General features: G+C 46.5%; 5 protein-coding genes across 5 annotated transcripts; 2 read left to right on the plus strand and 3 right to left on the minus strand.

The window, feature by feature from the left end:
• Positions 1–245: 245 nt before the first annotated feature.
• On the plus strand, positions 246–6,596 carry BP5553_08484 (Uncharacterized protein; the record flags this gene model as incomplete). Its single annotated transcript, XM_032017107.1, has 8 exons — positions 246–526; positions 1,083–1,131; positions 1,204–1,271; positions 1,431–1,474; positions 1,543–2,091; positions 2,191–4,878; positions 5,348–5,589; positions 5,637–6,596. 8 exons carry the CDS (start codon positions 246–248, stop codon positions 6,594–6,596), a joined length of 4,881 nt encoding a protein of 1,626 aa, XP_031866538.1.
• A 75-nt stretch (positions 6,597–6,671) lies between these two features.
• Positions 6,672–6,971, plus strand: BP5553_08485 (uncharacterized protein; the record flags this gene model as incomplete). Its single annotated transcript, XM_032017108.1, has 1 exon — positions 6,672–6,971. The coding sequence occupies one exon, from the start codon at positions 6,672–6,674 to the stop codon at positions 6,969–6,971; it is 300 nt and encodes a 99-aa protein (XP_031866539.1).
• Positions 6,972–7,831: 860 nt separating this feature from the next.
• Positions 7,832–9,714, minus strand: BP5553_08486 (uncharacterized protein; the record flags this gene model as incomplete). Its single annotated transcript, XM_032017109.1, has 3 exons — positions 7,832–8,710; positions 8,775–9,382; positions 9,441–9,714. The coding sequence occupies 3 exons, from the start codon at positions 9,712–9,714 to the stop codon at positions 7,832–7,834; spliced, it is 1,761 nt and encodes a 586-aa protein (XP_031866540.1).
• A 766-nt stretch (positions 9,715–10,480) lies between these two features.
• On the minus strand, positions 10,481–11,878 carry BP5553_08487 (uncharacterized protein; the record flags this gene model as incomplete). The annotated part of the gene is made up of 2 exons (XM_032017110.1): positions 10,481–11,569; positions 11,657–11,878. The coding sequence occupies 2 exons, from the start codon at positions 11,876–11,878 to the stop codon at positions 10,481–10,483; spliced, it is 1,311 nt and encodes a 436-aa protein (XP_031866541.1).
• Positions 11,879–12,570: 692 nt separating this feature from the next.
• BP5553_08488 (Uncharacterized protein) lies at positions 12,571–14,349 on the minus strand (the record flags this gene model as incomplete). Its single annotated transcript, XM_032017111.1, has 6 exons — positions 12,571–12,890; positions 12,940–13,221; positions 13,278–13,511; positions 13,562–13,759; positions 13,807–14,064; positions 14,139–14,349. 6 exons carry the CDS (start codon positions 14,347–14,349, stop codon positions 12,571–12,573), a joined length of 1,503 nt encoding a protein of 500 aa, XP_031866542.1.
• Positions 14,350–14,600: the final 251 nt, after the last annotated feature.

Raw genomic sequence — 14,600 nt, forward strand, 5'->3', positions numbered from 1 at the left:
AGTGATAAAAGCATATGAACAGACGAGATCTTTGAACTGAGCAGCGGATTGATTGGTAGCCTCATTTTGAGGATTTGGGCATAACTGCTGCTCAGCTCATGTTGTGTAACCGTTGTCTGCTGGTGCGGCAGCTTTGGTCACTTGGCCATCTCTCCATCCGCGAAGGGCGGTTGGAGGAGAGTGGCCTCCATCCTCCGCACAAAAATGACATATCGCCCTCAGGTAGAGGAGTGTGGTTGTATAAGATGAAAGTGCAGCTCTACCGCATGCACACTAAAGGTATCTTGCCTATTGCCTCATGCCTACTGGTCCAGAGGATGGACTACTTCCGGTTGCAGGCATTTCGATATACCATTCTCACTCGGCTCCAGCCACTGTGTGTTCGCGCTCGAAAGTTATTTGCCAAAGCTTGCAATTTAGGCGTCGAATTAGAGGACCTCCTCGGAAATCTGCGACTTAGGATAATCGAGTATCTCACAAGAGGGGCGGCTCGAACTCCGCTGTTGCGCCTTCGCAGGGCAGAACCGTAAGTTGAGTTGCTTGCGTGGTTCGTGTACTTGGATGAAGTCTACGAGATGCGATACAATGTGAACTAGCCCATAGCATTCGGAAGATCATTTATGAAGGTTATTGTGAAGCCGATCTGACGATTAACTCGACGCAAGGAAGAATTTGCATTGAGGGATTTGTGACTGTTCCTATTATCACACCTCCCGACTGTATTATTTCTCATCATCTAGAAGCAATCGTCTCCAATTGGACGGCCGTGGCCGTGTTGGGGCTGGGAGGCCTACTTCATCTGATTAGCTATTGATGCTCAACAACGCATCGTGCGTTTACCAACGACGCCCTATTCGACACAATGATTCAAAATTCCATATCATACATGCTCTTCACCAACCAGTCGTTGAGAGCCTCAAAACCACCCTAAGGTGAAGTGGGAGGCTTCATTGCCTAATGAGGCTTCTCAAAGAATTTCCTGCTCAGATTAAGTGTTTCTAACGTTTTCTATGCTCTACCTCCTTCAATCATAGCCTTCTCACGCTACAACCTCTCGCTGCCCATTTGCTTACAATCTTTAGCCAATCATCCATAAGTCTAGAAGATCCGGAAAATATCTTCCAGAATGCCGTGAGTACTCGATACTCTAAGACTTGCCGTTTCTATGAGAACAACCACTGACATCAAGACACAATAGACCAGGGCCCTGCTTCGACTTCAAGCGCGGCCGTTGCCGCCGCGGCATCCACTGCCGATTCAGCCATGGCACAGTAACGAGCACCGCAAGCTCATCAAGGACCACAAACCCACAGCCTCGCGAGGAGACTGAAACCGAAGCAATCTGCCGGAAATGGACATACATGATTCCCAGACCCAACACGACTTCCTCACGATCCGAAGCTGCTGTGGACACAAAAAAGTTCTTCCAGATGGGCTAGAATCTCCTTGAGAGCGAAGACGCAGGAACACGCCAGTACGTCATCACCAAACTCGGTGCAGAGACGGGTCTTGCAATCATCAAGACCCTAACAGACATCATAGATGCTAGCCAAAGGGACAAAACCACTCTCTCAATATTTAGAGATAGGACTCTACCTTTCTACAGGATCATCTCTCACCCAGATGTGCTATCCTCGCTAATACTGGAGACTTCTGTTGATACCATCTACACCTTTCTCTTCGGTCCCAGCGGTCGGCGTGGTCTCCGTGTTTTCCGCTCTACAGCAACTGCTCTAAGTGAAATGATTTTTGGACATCCTTCAAGCGATGAGGATGCCTCTACCATTGCTATATCATCAAGTCTCGCAGTTCTAGACCGCCTAGTCGAGATCAACCAGAGTGCCCAAATCATTGAAGGCTTCACCGCCATTGTAGAGACAATCTCTGCTTGCATTCCGGAGAACATCATAATACCGAATGTACAACAAAGCCTCACTCGAATTAGACGTCGCCTTAATATCGGCTCTTCGTTGCCCCTCGCATTAACCCAATCAACTCCTCAAAATCTCCTATCTGCAGCCTTCGAGTTAAGTCAAGACTTACCTGGAAATCTTTCCAACAATGGCGCTCGACACGATAACGACTATGCGAGTGTTGCCGATATTCATATCCTCCCCACAGCGCAAGAGATCGCTTCTTCACGGCAAGAATACCTCCCATTGATCGACTCAACATAGCACCATCTGTCAGGCCTTGCCGGACTCCTGGACAGACACTTCCGACTCCTCCGCGAAGACACAGTGGGACAACTACGAGATGCAGTGCGCGAAGATGTTACAAGACTAAAACACCCAAACCGGCATGTACCAACACACCAAGGTCAACAAGGCGTTCGGAAGCTCATCTATCACAACATCCGCTTTTCCCGTTTGTGTATAGATCGCAGAAAAGGTCTACAAGTCGTAGCAGAATTCGACCAACCTCCCCAAATAAACAATAAATCCATGAAGCAGCGAGAAGACTGGTGGAAAGGAAGCAAGCTTTTGCAAGTCGATTCGCTGGTCTGCTTCGTCTCTGCAAATGGTAAAACCATCTTCCTCTCTGTCTGCGATCCAATCTTGCCATTCCACGGAAGAAAGGACTCCAATCCAGAAGACAAGAGAAGATCAAATGACATTCCCAGCCTTTTCAGACAAGCGAATCGTGCATCTGTGCTACTGGGCCTGGCTGAATATAAAACGGAAGATGCCATTTGGATCAGTACTCACATTGCACCTTCCAAAACTCGACAATCGCTCGTTGAGTTCCCGGGGGTGCTCCTACCTTCTTTTCAGCCAACTCTACAAGCGTTGCAGAAAATGAGCCGGAAACTGAACCTTCCATTCGCGGAGATCGTAGCACCCGACTCGCAGACTTCTACTGCCGTCATCAAACCTCCAGCATACGCTACCAAAAGAGGATTCAGTTTCAACCTCGACGTTCTCGCCGGCGTACCACTGACTCTCAAACCGGGGCAATATTTCGATTACGCCAAGCTGGACAGTGGATCTACGCTCGATAAAGCTCAGCAATTCGCCGTCATCCAAGCTCTCAGTACAGAACTAGCTCTCATTCAAGGCCCGCCTGGTACAGGAAAGAGCTATACCGGTGTTGCAATCATCAAGGTTTTACTCCACAACCGAAATGCAGCAGACCTAGGTCCCATTATCTGTGTATGCTACACGAACCATGCTCTCGATCAGTTGTTAGAGCATTTAGTGAGGGATGGCGTGAGGCAAGTCATCCGCCTAGGCTCACGATCCAAATCCGATTTGCTTCAAAATCTCACTCTCCGCCATGTAGCGGAAAAAGCCGTGCCCACGAGGACGGAAAAAGGTGATAGGTGGGAACACAATAAGGATATTGGGGAAACGCTGCGAGAAATTGAAGATATATTGTCTGGGCTAAATAATCCAAATTCTTGGACAAACATCCAAGCCCATCTTATGAGCACGCATAACCGACATTTCAAGGAACTATTTGGGAAGGGCGTAGATGAGGAGGGGTTTCAGGAAGTGAAGGGAAGGAAGTTTAGGGTTGTAGAGAGTTGGCTTAGAGGAGCGCCGAAGAAACTCACTTCGAATCGTCCTCTTTCTCAACTCTCAGGAATTTCTCTAAGAGAGATGTCGGCGTCGGAACGCGGCACTCTTCACAAGCACTGGATAGAGCAAAGGAGTGCGCAACTCACCAATGATCTCATCCATGCACTAGATTCCTACCATGGTTCCAAATCCGCGCTGGATAAATGTCACAATGAACTAGATCTTCGATGTCTTCGAGAAGCTCACATCATCGGCGTGACAACGTCCGGGCTGGCAAGGAACATTGAGTTGCTCCAGCGCGTGCGAGCCAAAGTCATGCTTTGCGAAGAAGCTGGAGAAGTTCTCGAGGCACACACCCTCACTGCATTCCTACCGGGAGTTGAACATGCAGTCTTGATCGGTGATCATGAACAACTTCGACCCCAGATAAACAACTACGAGCTTCAACATGACAATCCCCGAGGAAAGAGATATTCCCTCGACATCTCGCTTTTTGAGCGTCTTGTCAGGCCGCAGATGGGGAATCTCCAGCTACCATTGAGTACATTGAAGACCCAGCGACGAATGCACCCGTCTATCTCAGAGCTAATCAAAGTCCCACTCTATCCGGACTTGCAAGATCATCCCTCAGTATTAGAATATCCAGAAGTCGATGGGATGCGAGATCGCCTATATTGGTTTGACCACCAGGAAAAAGAAGACCCGCCACCTGCCCAAGCTGTCTCCTTATCCAAAACCAATACTTTCGAAGTGGATATGATTGGTGCTCTTGTCTCACATCTTGTAAGGCAAGGGACATATAGGAGTGAGGATATTGCAGTTATTACTCCATATCTGGGTCAATTGCAGAAAATCAAGAAGCGACTAGCAAATTCCTTCGAGATCGTTGTTGGGGATCGCGATCAAGAAGAGTTGGAAGCTAAGGGATTTCAAGACGAACTGGAAAGTTCTGCAGATGGCCAAGTCCAAGTCCAGAAAACAACACTACTCAATTCTTTAAAAATTTCTACGGTTGACAACTTCCAAGGCGAGGAGTCAACAGTCATTGTCGTCTCCTTGGTTCGGAGCAACGATGAGCGGAAATGTGGATTCTTGAAGACTTCCAATCGCATTAATGTGTTACTGAGTCGTGCACGACATGGGATGTACATCATCGGCAACTCCGATACCTCGAGGCCAGTTCCCATGTGGGCTCAAGTACTCTCTATTCTAGAGCGCTCAAACAAGATCGGACCAAGCCTTGCGCTGTGCTGTCCTCGACATGAAGAAACACCCATCGAAGTCTCAGTGCCGGACGATTTCGCTAGGCTCGCCCCTGAAGGCGGTTGTGCTAAGAGATGCTCGTCGAGACTACTCTGTGGGCATTCCTGTCCTAACATGTGCCATTCTACATCTCTGCACAATGCAGTTCGTTGCCTTGAACGCTGTCCAAGAACAAGGAAAGGTTGCGAGCATGAATGCCCAAGACCTTGCGGGGATCTATGCGAGCCAAAATGCCAAGTTGTATTATTCGACATCCCTTTACCATGTGGACACATCGCTAGGCAGCTGAGATGTTATGAGGCGCAGATACCAAAGGAAGTTTGCTGTCAGGTCCGGATAGAACAAGTCATGGATCATTGCAAACATAAAATCCAAGCCCGTTGTCACGAACTCCCTTTGGATGTCGATTATCCCTGTTCAGCAATCTGCGGAGCAGCGCTCACTTGTGGACACGATTGTACACGTAATTGCAAAGATTGCAATACCAGGATAGGCGGTATCATTGTTGAGAAGATACACGGCGTTTGTAATACCCAGTGTGGAAGACCATACACGACCTGTAGTCATAGCTGCAAAGCTCCATGCCATGGCGACATGCCCTGTCCTCTATGCGCAGAACCCTGTGGAGTCAGCTGTAATCATTCCAAATGCAGCAAGCTATGTCATGAGCCTTGCACACCTTGTGCTGAGGATTGTTCCTGGTCTTGTCCACATCGTGGACGATGTCCATTACCATGTGCGGTACCTTGTGATCTGCTACCATGCTCAGACCGCTGTGCAAATATACTGGCTTGCGGGCATCGATGTCCGTCTATTTGTGGGGAGGTATGTCCAGGCGTTGCGTATTGTCAGATTTGTGCGCACCCAACAATCAAGGGACTGGTGGTTGACTTCATTTTGTCATCCACTTTCGAAGAGGTCAATCTTGATGAGGATCCTTGCATCGTGCCATCATGTGGACACATCCTTACCATGGAGAGCATGGATGGACACATGAGCATGTCAGATTTCTATACTATGAATGGCGAAGGGTCAATCGTGGACCTGAAGAATAGCGCCGAGCCATTCTCTGCTTCCGGGATGAAAAGCTGCCCAACTTGCCGCGGCTCTTTACGAAACGTCAACCGCTATAGTCGTATCGTTCGTCGAGCATTGATCGATGAGGCGACAAAGAAATTCATCGTCTGGGCTAACATGAAATTCGTCCCTTTAGTCACTAAGATGCAAGCAATTGAAGCAGGGCTCCGTGAGTCTACTGGAGGCGGCCAAATGCCTTCCGATGAGGCATCGCCAGAAACTCCTTTGTCAGGGCCGCTGCAATTGAAAGGGAGTCGTGACCACCAAATCTCCCAGATCGGAACACTTACGCGGAAAGAGAAACGATATAAAACGATAATCGGGCTTCGGAGGGAGACGAAGAAGTTTCTGCAACAGGTCAATGAGAAAGAACAACCCTTTGGCCGCATTTACGACCTCGTTCAAGACGCCCGCAGACATCGTGGAATCAATATCGATTTGCACTCCAAAGTCGACATTCTTCAAGTACGCAACCGACTTCTAACCACAGTGCTGCTCATTAGATGCGACTACACCATCCTCCTGACTTTCCTCAATGATAGAAAAGGCGAGAGCAGCACAAATTCTCCCAGCGTCCAGGTCGATTTGAGCCTCAACAGAAAGGATTGCGAAAATTTGATAGCAGAATCCCACTCAAGAAATCAACCAGGAAATATAGTTGAGGGTCACTTATACTGGGCACGGTTTCTCGCTCTTGAGAGGAGCCTCGCAGAGCCTGAATCAGAGCTTACGTAGCTCTTGGACAAGGCTTGGGGACATCTTCAACTCGCACACAAAATATGTGATAAACATCCTGGCCAAACAGCAGGCATGAGAAACGAAGTTGAGGAAGTGGAGAAGATGCTGCGCGATTCGACATTTTATATGCCAGTGAGCAATGAGGAGAAGGCTGCTGTGTATGCAGCCATGGCAAATGACTTTAGAGGGACTGGGCATTGGTATTACTGTGAGAATGGCCACCCATTTACGATTGGAGAGTGTGGTATGCCAATGGAAACCTCTCAATGCCCACAATGTGGTTCTCCGGTCGGCGGTCATGATCATGAGGTCGTTGGTGGTGTCAGACCTGCGACCGACTTGGAGCGTCAATTCGGTGGACTTAGAATTTAATCTGGGTTTGGGTAGGCGGCTGTATTTAATGGAATAAACTCCAGTAATCTCGTAGAATGAAAGTAATTTGTAAGCTATTTTATTAATACGGAGGTCTGAACCCTCGCTTCCCCTTAGCTGATGTATGATTTAATAAAGTATAAAATATATTTCGAATCTTTCTCAGAATAGAGATAAATGAGTTTAATATAATATTACAGATATAAATAGCAATACTTTGTAATTAAAAAACTATTTCTCTATTCGACTATAACTATAAATACGAAGATATTAAACTAAAAAAAGAAGAAGAAGGAATACAACTTTTCTAGAAGTATATATCTTTTTCAGTAAATCACGTGATATAATCACATAACGCTGTACGTAGTCAGTTAGCAGGAAGGCGTACATATTAAACGTCCAACATTGTCACATTTACGTCACTAGCTAGGTCACGTGACTATTTGTATAAGCGCTACTTCTATTTATACTTTTTGTACAAGAACTCTCTTAGTTCTCTCTTTAGTTAATTCTCCTTGTAATACAGTTAACTTTTACATTGTTCTATTTGTATTCGGCTTGTAATACAACGAAAGATTTCCTAAATATAAGAAGTACTTAATCAGCTTCTTACTTGCTTAATCGATAATATAACTTTACTTAGTACAATATCTAACGTGGATAACGCTAACTTCACAGCTGGCAACTATAAGCGTATTACTCTTCCCATAGCGACGTTCACTACTCTGTATATTATCGTTAACTACTTTCTTTAGTTAGTTATATAATTTATATAATGAGTCTTTTAGCTAGACCCCGTGAAACAGTTCCATAAAACTTCTCTCTAGGTATGATAATATGTCTTGTCGTAATTGAATTTCTTAAGCTAAACTAATAATATTCCGAGTTCTTCTCGTTAACCACGCCCCATGTGTAGGTTCCTTGACTTCTAGATCAATTTTCTTCCACGTATCCTCAACAACTAGCCTTGCTCTTCTTACACTCCCTAGATTCCTCACTTTCCGCAAAGTGGTAAGTCTCTGATGGACAAACCGTCTCTGCTCCTCGTCGAGACCTAAAGCTGTGTTTCCAAGGATGAACAAAGGCCAGAGCAAGGTCGGGGAGTCGGGGAGTGTGCTTATAAGGGATATTATTGTGGCGATAAGTTGGAAGCGGCAGACTGTAGGTGAGTTACCTTGGGTATGTGAAGAAGGGAGCATAATGAGTCGTTCGTGGAGGTAAAGTAGTGCTGTTAGACGTTTTATTTCTGCTATTCTCGGAAGCGTTGATGATTCGCGTACGCCGCTTGGAAGAATTTGTTTAAGGGACTGGATTGATCGCTCGATTAAGTCACGTGAGACTATGAGTGCTTCGATTTCTGACGTCTGTCCACCGATTCTCTGGGATATCTTTGATTGTAAATTAGTGAGTTCTAAATTTATTTGTCGAGGGATACTTGCCATTTTCGCGTGGGATGCTAGAGTTGAAATTCTCCGCACAAGATTCATCAGGCTTCTCGAGCACCCCATTAGCACATCAATCTCGTCGATCGTCTCGTCTTCTACCCATTCGCGACTGTGGTCGACGTCTATCTCGTCACACGCAGTGCGGCTCATGATGTCGTGGGCAACAAAATACATCCGAAGGAAGGCGTGCAGATTACTATCTTCTCTAGGACCTGCAGACTGCGAGAGTTGATCAAGCAAGGTCAGGCCACCACGAAGATGGGTGACCCAGGCTCGATTGCAGCCATCTGAAATCTACTTCCCCGTTAGTCTTAGTAACGATTTTATGCCTAGGAAACATGCTAGGATGTTCTCATACGTCATAGAAGCAAAGCATCAAAACTGTCGCCACGATGCCAACATCAACACGACCTGCATCAATCGCTCTCTGAACGCCTTGGATAGCTTTGGATTTATGATACCAGGCCTCCATTTCGAACCGCTTGTCGTTCAAGAGCCGAAGTTGGTTTGCTGAAACAGCCAGCAAGGCATTTTGCAATGTCGGAAAATTAAAGGACATAGGTACGAGGTAGGTAAGGTAAGGGTTATCGGATTCGCTTAAAGAGCAGCTAGGACATATTGAAACGATGAAGTAATTGAATAGGTTTCCTTCAACGGTCGAATACGACCACATGCAGAGAGAGCCACCTGGTTGATAGATGGCCATTTCCTGACCTGGATCTGCCTCAACTTGATCAAGCTCGGGTGGGATCAGATCCAGAGTTTCTGTTTCCAGCTCGGGCTCTAAATCGTTGGAAGGATAGTCTGAAGGATCGTAGTTCATAATAGAACATATAGTGAAGTCATTTTTAGTAGCGTTTAAAAATATCCATTCGCCAGTATAAGCACTCAAATTGATGGGCTTAAATAGTTTTCCGGGGTCAGACCTTACGTTCTGACACTTTTTGTGTGTCTTGGACCATTTTCCTATGTAATGACATTAGTTACTTCTCTAGAGAATACGGGGAAGGATTTGACTAAGAACCTTCACGGCCAAGACTGATGTTTCTTTGGAGGGCGTCCTCTTTCCAGAGCAGCCGGAGCCCGTACTGGCAATCAAGATGTAATCTCAAGCAGCGAGAACACGACGGTCTTTCTTCGGTACATTGCACATGCTTTGCTGAGTCATGGTCAATTTTGGCACCTGGTGTACTACTTCGTACCGAGGGGAAGGACAGGGGCGAATCTGGCGATAGCAACTTACATTTGCAAGTCCAGCATCCAGTCCGTCGTCGGCCTTCATTCATCCGTCGTTGCATGATGTACAGCTGCTTCGAAGTGGACCATGGCTACATCAAAACCATCCTCGAAATGCTTCAGCACTATAATGGTGTGTGTGCTCTGCAAGCTGGGAGGGTCTGGAGTGAAAGGGTCGAGACTTTCTGTTATCCGATATCTGCCCAAAAAGCGGAGCAACTCGGTTATCATAAGGTCACGTGCCTCTTTTCCAAACGTTTTACGAAGTAAGGGGGATGCGGAATATTACGTCAATTCAATACGACCTGAAGCTATGGTTTTGAGTCATGATCGTACGATGGCTGAACATGTCGAAAATATAGATATGTCTACATAAGATATGTTCTGCTGCCGTCCTGAAGGGGTTACTTATATCCCCAACGTAATTCTAGTCACGTTGGATAGCAGTCCAAACTATCTCGGCGAGCCAGGTTAACCTCATGCTTGGCAAATAGTTAGTCGCCTTAACAGGGCGAGTGTTAGTTTTCAAGAGTTTACATGCCACTGGCTAGGAATCGCTTAGATCCTGTTTCAAGCCTCTGGCGAACGTCAACGAAGCAAATGGCGAAGGTCGGAGACAGGGGAATGCATTGCCAGCACATTGCTGATGCTTCAGTAGCCTTAAAAAACAATAAAGAACACGGTTAATCCGAGCGAGCCTGTAAGAAAGAAGGAAACTACTTAGTCAGGGGGAATTTCAAGGCGACTTTAAACGTCATTTCTTGCATTCGGCAACTCGAAAACAGCAACACATCCCTTTCCATGCATCAAGTTACGGGGAGCTCAGTCCTAGATTTGGCTCCTTGTGTTTAGGCTCATGGCTTCCTTGATATCTCTGACGGTCCCCACTCGCCATGATATATCATCACTGCTCGCCTTACCATCTTTCCATTTCCATCTAGTGATACTTTGCTCGCCCTCCATTATAACGTTCGCCACCCATTCTCCGACGACCGGTAACATCTTGAACGCATGTCCACTATCTCCACCAGCGACCATCAAGCCCTCCACGCCGGGGAGAAAATCGATGATAAAGTCAGATTCTGCGGTGTCACCACACCAGCAAATGAACTTATTCACCAATTGCCTCCCAGAGAACTTCGGCATGGTGTTACTGATCAGGCGCTTAATCAGCTCTTCGTCCTCTTTGGGTATACCTTTAACTGATGGGGTCGGGATAGAAATCTGCTCCTGGAAACCAGGCGAGGTAACATAATTTGTATACCCAGCACCGTTGGCACTCAACTTGAGAAGTCCGGTATCTTCATCTGGCTCGAAGAAGAACCCGAGATCCCTGCAATTCACAACTGGGCAGTCTTTCATCTCCTCCACCTCTTCAGCACTCAACTGGATGTGTGCGACGGACCATGCTTTTGCCATGACTTGGTAGGAGATCTCCGGGAGGAGAGTCCCAATGTGTGCTCCCAAGCAGAGGATTGTCTGCGCGGCTTGGTAGATAGTACCATTGGTGGTTTTCACACCTGTACATATCCTCCGCCCTTGTAATTCGTCTCTAAATTGAAGCTCGACGGCGTAGCCATTATCTCCAGTAACAAATTTCACCCCCATCTCATTGCATGTTTTGGCTGCGTGCTCGAGCGCTTTCGCAGCTCTCGCATACCCCGCATGTCGATTGAAATACCCTGACCAACCTTCCATATTACCATTTAACATTGGAGCACAGCCCTTTGCATCCTTTGCGCTACCAATGGCGGTGAAGGAACCATGTTTGAATGCGGGATCGTTCTTTATTGAGGCGAGTGACTTCTGGAGGGAGTCGCGCGCTTTCTGGGGTGCATCCGGGGATATCGCAACGAGGTAACCGGTGGGTTTGTAATAAGGCGCCCAGAAGGGCGTCTGCCATTGCTTTATTGCATTCTAGTAACATAATTCGACGTTATTAAGTTATTAAGTAAAAACATACTGAACGAGAGCCGCGAATTGTTAGAAAGGCAGGGAGCATACCAGGGCGAGCTTCGCGTAGAATGGATCCTCATACTCTGCGCGCACGATTTTGTTTAGGTCATTCCCAGCGGAGTAAGGACTTGGTACAGCTTCCCGGTCAATAACTGTGATGTTTGTGTAGCCATTCTTCGACAGCTGGAGGGCTGAGGAGAGGCCAAAAACCCCTCCACCGACAATTAAGATGCTGGCGTTTTTGGCGGTTGGAGCTCCGTGGGAAGGCATCTTGATGGAGGTAGGAGTAAGGAGAGAGGTTGAAAAGATGTCATCGCGAAAGTTTGCGGGACGAGATTATATTTGAAGATGGGACGATAAATGAAGGCGGGGTGGAGATGTTGACCTGGGTGGAAGGTCGTCGCGACGACGACGCTAACCAATTACTCAACCACCGAGGTGATAAAAGGAACTTCAAGCCAAGCCTCCTGCTATCACTAACAATTAACATGCGATAATAAAGAGCGGGGTATTGCGGGATTTAATGATGAGATATGGATATTATTGTAGAAGGAAACCAACTTGTTTGATATAGATATTGTTAAATTTAATAAAAGATCCCCATTAGAGACATTACTAAACCTAGGGTTATTATATCAAGGACGAAGTTGACATTTAGAGATATATTCGGAAGAAGTTCTGCCCCCATTGTAGTCTCCACAACTAATAAACGGCATAAATATTTTTAGAAGCAGATGCTCCAATATTTTAGCAAATTTGTGTACGATAGATAGGCATTTTACTGTACCCATTGATGATTAGTTATTTTTTTAAGTTGAGCAAAATTCTTAAGATAAACTTAAAACGTTATATATAATTAAGAAGCGATGTATTGCAAGTTCTAACCTATCACCACATACTCCTCCGCCTCTAATCAATACTTTCCACACGCCACAACCTCTCATCGTGCAAATAAGTCCGCATTACGTGGTGTAGCGGAAGCCTTCCTGCTGCTGATCTGTCAAATCCGTGAATCCATCCAGCAAGTCAGCTCCGGTGCTTTCCTGCGCATCAATCTTCCTGTTCTGCATAACAGCCAGGGCCCAATACAAGGCCATGAGACCAATACAGACACAGTAGCAGGCAATCATGGCAATAAACCCTCCAGTGTAAGCTGGTGCTTGTGATTCCCGGAAGGTTTGAGGGCCTATTAAGTTACCCACAGCGTACCCTATATACAGTATGGCGAAGACAACAGTCTTTTTAGTATGACCAGCAGTATTTGCTTGCGCGAGAGAGATTCCTATCATTTGTCAGAGTCCATATGCTTGAAAATTTGATAGAATACATACCGACGACGTATGGGCCGAAGTAAGTATACATCAAATATAAGCCGACCATCTGGCCCCCCAAATTCGTGCGGGGGACTGCATAGACTATGGCAGCTCCAACAATTGGAATTACACATGCGATGATAGTAACAAGACAGCGGCGATTATTCCATTTAGCAGCGGCAAGGGAGAAGGTGAAGGCAGCGAGGGTAGACATCACTCCTGTTGGCATGCTAAGAAGAGAAGCATTAATGCCAGAGAAACCAAGACCGGCAATAATCAATCCACCGAATGTCGTAAGACCTATCCATAATTAACATGAGCACCATCATGACTTATTAGAATGTTGATGTGCTTACCTCCGTTTGGAATATTGATGGCAATGTTAAAAAAGAATAAGATCCAAGTTTTTGGGTCAAGGAATGCTTCCCTTGCCTGCTCTATCTTGAACTTTTTGTTGACGATACCGGTCTTGTTGGCTGCTAGACGTCGAACAGCGTGGTACTTCTGCTCTTTGTTGAGAAACTTGGCATTCATCGGATCATCTGGGAGATAGATAAATGCGAATATAGACCAAAGCATGGAGATTGATCCTGTGGAAGGTTAGATCAACTATAGGCTGGTTGGAAATTGGATAACATACCAGTAAGAAGGAAGAGGTACTGCCAAATATGTAGAGGGGCAGATGCGGGCACATGGCCGATAGCCCATGAGAGAAAGCCGTTGACGATTGAACTCGCCGCTGCAAACACAAGCGCGTTTCTAGGTGGCTGTTCGTCCTTTCTGTAGAAGCCTGCGATGATAAGACTGATTCCAGGAACGATAATTGCTTCAAACATCCCTACACATTGTTAGTCACATAATTTCTGTGGCCAGGTGCAAACCTACCCATGAGAAATCTAAGAGCTGCAAGACCCGCGAAGTTTGAGCAAGCAGGCATTAGTAAAGACATGGCCGACCATCCAATAGAGCAGGCGCATAGGTATTTTGCACTAGGCAACCGTTGGATGAGGTACGACGAGAGAGGCATTCCAACGATAGCACCCAAGGATAGAATAGAACCGAGCCAGCTGTACTGTTGACCCACGAGGTGGTTGGTCTCTTTGAGACCATAAAGCGCCGAGGTGCCCAAGGCAACTTTGTCAACTGCACCAAGAGTTGCAACCAGAAAAAGCTACGCGGAATTAGACACCTTCGTTGTAGCTCGGAGAAAACTATACGTGCCATTGGGATCATGATCCAATCGATCTTCTGCTTCAGTTTCTTCTCTGCCTCTGGTGTAAGATTATCGTATCCCTCGGTGTTCAACAGAAAGCCCGCCGCTTTGTCGACGTCAGCTGGGGCGCCGGATGCAACATTCTTCTTTTCATTTTGGCTAGCTGCTTCTACATCGGACATAGTAGCCTTGTCGTCAGTAATCGGCTGAGACATCGTGGTGGCAAATTTCATTCGAGGAGTTGTGAATGAAGATGAATAATGGCGAAGGAGAGAGGATTAGACCGATTATATATCTTCAATCCCGAAAGACTTAATAGATACAGGAGGTCTGCATAGAGTTTAGGGAGGAGATAGCGAATGGGGCTATCAAACCGCATATCTTTTTCGATAACGACGACCGGGAACTTCCCCACACTTTCTCCAATCCCGGGAAACATGGAAGGTCGTGACGGCGACCATGGAGT

The sequence above is a fragment of the Venustampulla echinocandica genome (genome assembly GCF_003357145.1).
Source record: "Venustampulla echinocandica strain BP 5553 chromosome Unknown scaffold_8, whole genome shotgun sequence".
In the NCBI taxonomy this organism is placed as follows: Eukaryota; Fungi; Ascomycota; class Leotiomycetes; order Helotiales; family Pleuroascaceae; genus Venustampulla; species Venustampulla echinocandica.